The sequence below is a fragment of the Tetrahymena thermophila genome (assembly GCF_000189635.1).
Source record: "Tetrahymena thermophila SB210 genomic scaffold scf_8254175, whole genome shotgun sequence".
Taxonomy (NCBI): Eukaryota; Ciliophora; class Oligohymenophorea; order Hymenostomatida; family Tetrahymenidae; genus Tetrahymena; species Tetrahymena thermophila.
In genome coordinates this window covers 1-3,048 of record NW_002476078.1, presented here as the reverse complement: position 1 = coordinate 3,048, position 3,048 = coordinate 1, and the positions used below count along the sequence as shown (strand labels likewise).

At 22.3% G+C, this 3,048-nt stretch overlaps 1 protein-coding gene across 1 annotated transcript in view; it reads left to right on the top strand. All coding sequences in view use genetic code 6, as the record gives it.

The window, feature by feature from the left end:
* The window catches only part of TTHERM_01709380 (kinase domain protein), a gene marked incomplete at its 3' end in the record, with an annotated part of 3,484 nt that extends 484 nt beyond the window's left edge, over positions 1-3,000 (top strand). The window contains exons 1-8 of the mRNA XM_001025790.3: positions 1-175; positions 225-616; positions 1,223-1,228; positions 1,536-1,733; positions 1,983-2,180; positions 2,426-2,515; positions 2,869-2,919; positions 2,988-3,000. The exon at positions 1-175 is cut by the window's left edge and continues 484 nt beyond it. Of these exons, the coding sequence (XP_001025790.3) occupies positions 1-175; positions 225-616; positions 1,223-1,228; positions 1,536-1,733; positions 1,983-2,180; positions 2,426-2,515; positions 2,869-2,919; positions 2,988-3,000 (1,123 nt within the window). The remainder of the gene's footprint in view (positions 176-224; positions 617-1,222; positions 1,229-1,535; positions 1,734-1,982; positions 2,181-2,425; positions 2,516-2,868; positions 2,920-2,987) is intronic.
* Positions 3,001-3,048: the final 48 nt, after the last annotated feature.

Genomic DNA, 3,048 nt, shown 5'->3' with positions numbered 1-3,048 from the left:
TGCTTAGATTCCAGATAATAAAGATTCAATTCAAGCTATAGAAGTAGATTTTTAATTATATATATATATTAAATATTAAAAATAACTTTATAAATAGAGCATAGGTAATTTAGGATATTCAGCACCTGAAATACTAAATAAATAGGATAATGAACTTAAGGTTTATTCAAAGAAAGTACTTTTTTTATTAAAATATTAATTTTAAATAAATTTTTTTATTTTAGTCTGATTCGTATTCAGTAGGATTATTACTAGCTTTCTTAGATAATTATTAAGATCTGAAGAAAAATGCACCTTTTACTTTCTTATTAATGACAAAAAAGCAGTTAGATAAGCCTTTCGAAAAATCTAAGATTAAAATTAACAAAAATTCAGAAATTTATAAATTTATTAACCTTCTTGTTGTTTCTGATAGTGGTTAGAGGTCATCTCTGTATGATATTGTTGAATAAAGTGATACAAAACTCTTAACTAATTCAAAAGAAATGAAATAAATCGTGTAAAAAACTCTTTTGGTGCAAAATGATAAAAAAATAGAGCAAAATTCCACTATAGAAATTAGTTCTTTAAAGGATTTGAGCAAGGCTTAAAATTGCAATATTGTCACAATAAAACCGTAAATTTTTATTTAAATTTATGCTTTTAACATTTTATTAATGATTAATTTTACACTTTTTAAAATTATTTTATTGAAAATCTTTTCTCCATAAAAGTTAGTTTATAAAGTAAGTAAATTATATTTTTTTTTTACTAACTTAATTATTTAAATAACGGTAGAATTCTAATATCAAAAGAGAAAAAATATATTTTTGAAAATTTTTTAGCTCTTTTTTTTGCAAAAAAATTAGTTTTTCATAAATAATTAAAAGGTCTATTTTTTAATAAAATCACAAGTAGATCTGATAAATTTTGATAAATTTAAATAAAAAAAGCAATAAGACTACATATTCTTCAAATTTAAATACCTAGATTAGCAATATATAAAAAATGATTATTTTTTTTTAAATTAATAAAAAATTAAAGTTAAAAATAAAAATTAAAGACTAAGTGAATTTAAAAATATAATTCATTCTGATAATTGAGTATAATTCATAAAATTTAAGATTCATTTTTTTTGTTAACCAGTGAATTGTTCATGAAAATTTAATATCTATAAAATTACTTATTTTCTATTAAGATTTATTTATAAATTCATAATAAATTATTTATATCTATTTAATAGAATTAAGTATTTTTTAATTTTTACATTAATGCTTCTTAAATAATAAATGAATTAGAATTATTAATTTGATGGTTTTAATTATTTTTAAATCCTTCAAAAACAAATTAAAATACTAACAAAAGCAACAATATTTTTTTTATATACTCCTCAAAAGAAAATAATCAATTTGTTAACTTATTTACTTACTTACATACTGAGCTACTTACTCCTTCAAAAACAAACGAACATACTAACAAAAGCAACAATCTTTTTTTACAATCCTTTCTCCTCCAAATTTATTTTCTTAATTCATTATTTATTCTTATATTTAAAGGTGGAATAAAATTGGTGATGAGGGTGCAAAAGATTTAGGCACAGGAATAGCGTAGTGCAAGAATATCACAAGTTTGACACTATATTTATAGTAAAAACTTAATTTATCGATTGATAAAGCAAGAAATTTTGAAAAAATTGATTATTTTGTTGATTTACGCTTTTCACTTAGTGATTAGCTAATTAAGTCACTTCGTTAGTAAGCAAGTTAGAGTTAGTTAGTTATTTATTTTTTTATTAGATTGCTTTTTTAATAACTTATTTACTCCTCAACTAAAAAATATTCAATTTGTTAACTTAATTACTTAATTACTTATTTACTTACTTACTGAGTTACTTACTCCTTCAAAAACAAACGAACATACTAACAAAAGCAACAATCTTTTTTTACAATCCTTTCTCCTCCAAATTTATTTTCTTAATTCATTATTTATTCTTATATTTAAAGGTTAAATAGTATTGGTGCATAGGGTGCAAAAGATTTAGGCACAGGAATAGCGTAGTGCAAGAATATCACAAGTTTGACACTATATTTATAGTAAAAACTTAATTTATCGATTGATAAAGCAAGAAATTTTGAAAAAATTGATTATTTTGTTGATTTACGCTTTTCACTTAGTGATTAGCTAATTAAGTCACTTCGTTAGTAAGCAAGTTAGAGTTAGTTAGTTATTTATTTTTTTATTAGATTGCTTTTTTAATAACTTACTTACTCCTCAACTAAAAAATAATCAATTTGTTAACTTAATTACTTACTTACTTACATACATACTGAGTTACTTACTCCTTCAAAAACAAACGAACATACTAACAAAAGCAACAATCTTTTTTTACAATCCTTTCTCCACCAAATTTATTTTCTTAATTCATTATTTATTCTTATATTTAAAGGTCAAATAGTATTGGTGCATAGGGTGCAAAAGATTTAGGCACAGGAATAGCGTAGTGCAAGAATATCACAAGTTTGACACTATATTTAAGGTAAAAACTTAATTTATCGATTGATAAAGCAAGAAATTTTGAAAAAATTGATTATTTTGTTGATTTACGCTTTTCACTTAGTGATTAGCTAATTAAGTCACTTCGTTAGTAAGCAAGTTAGAATTAGTTAGTTATTTATTTTTTTATTAGATTGCTTTTTTAATAACTTACTTACTCCTCAACTAAAAAATAATCAATTTGTTAACTTAATTACTTACTTACTTACATACATACTGAGTTACTTACTCCTTCAAAAACAAACGAACATACTAACAAAAGCAACAATCTTTTTTTACAATCCTTTCTCCTCCAAATTTATTTTCTTAATTCATTATTTATTCTTATATTTAAAGCAATAATAGTATTGGTGATGAGGGTGCAAAAGATTTAGGCACAGGAATAGCGTAGTGCAAGAATATCACAAGTTTGACACTATATTTATAGTAAAAACTTAATTTATCGATTGATAAAGCAAGAAATTTTGAAAAAATTGATTATTTTGTTGATTTACGCTTTTCACTTAGTGATTAGCT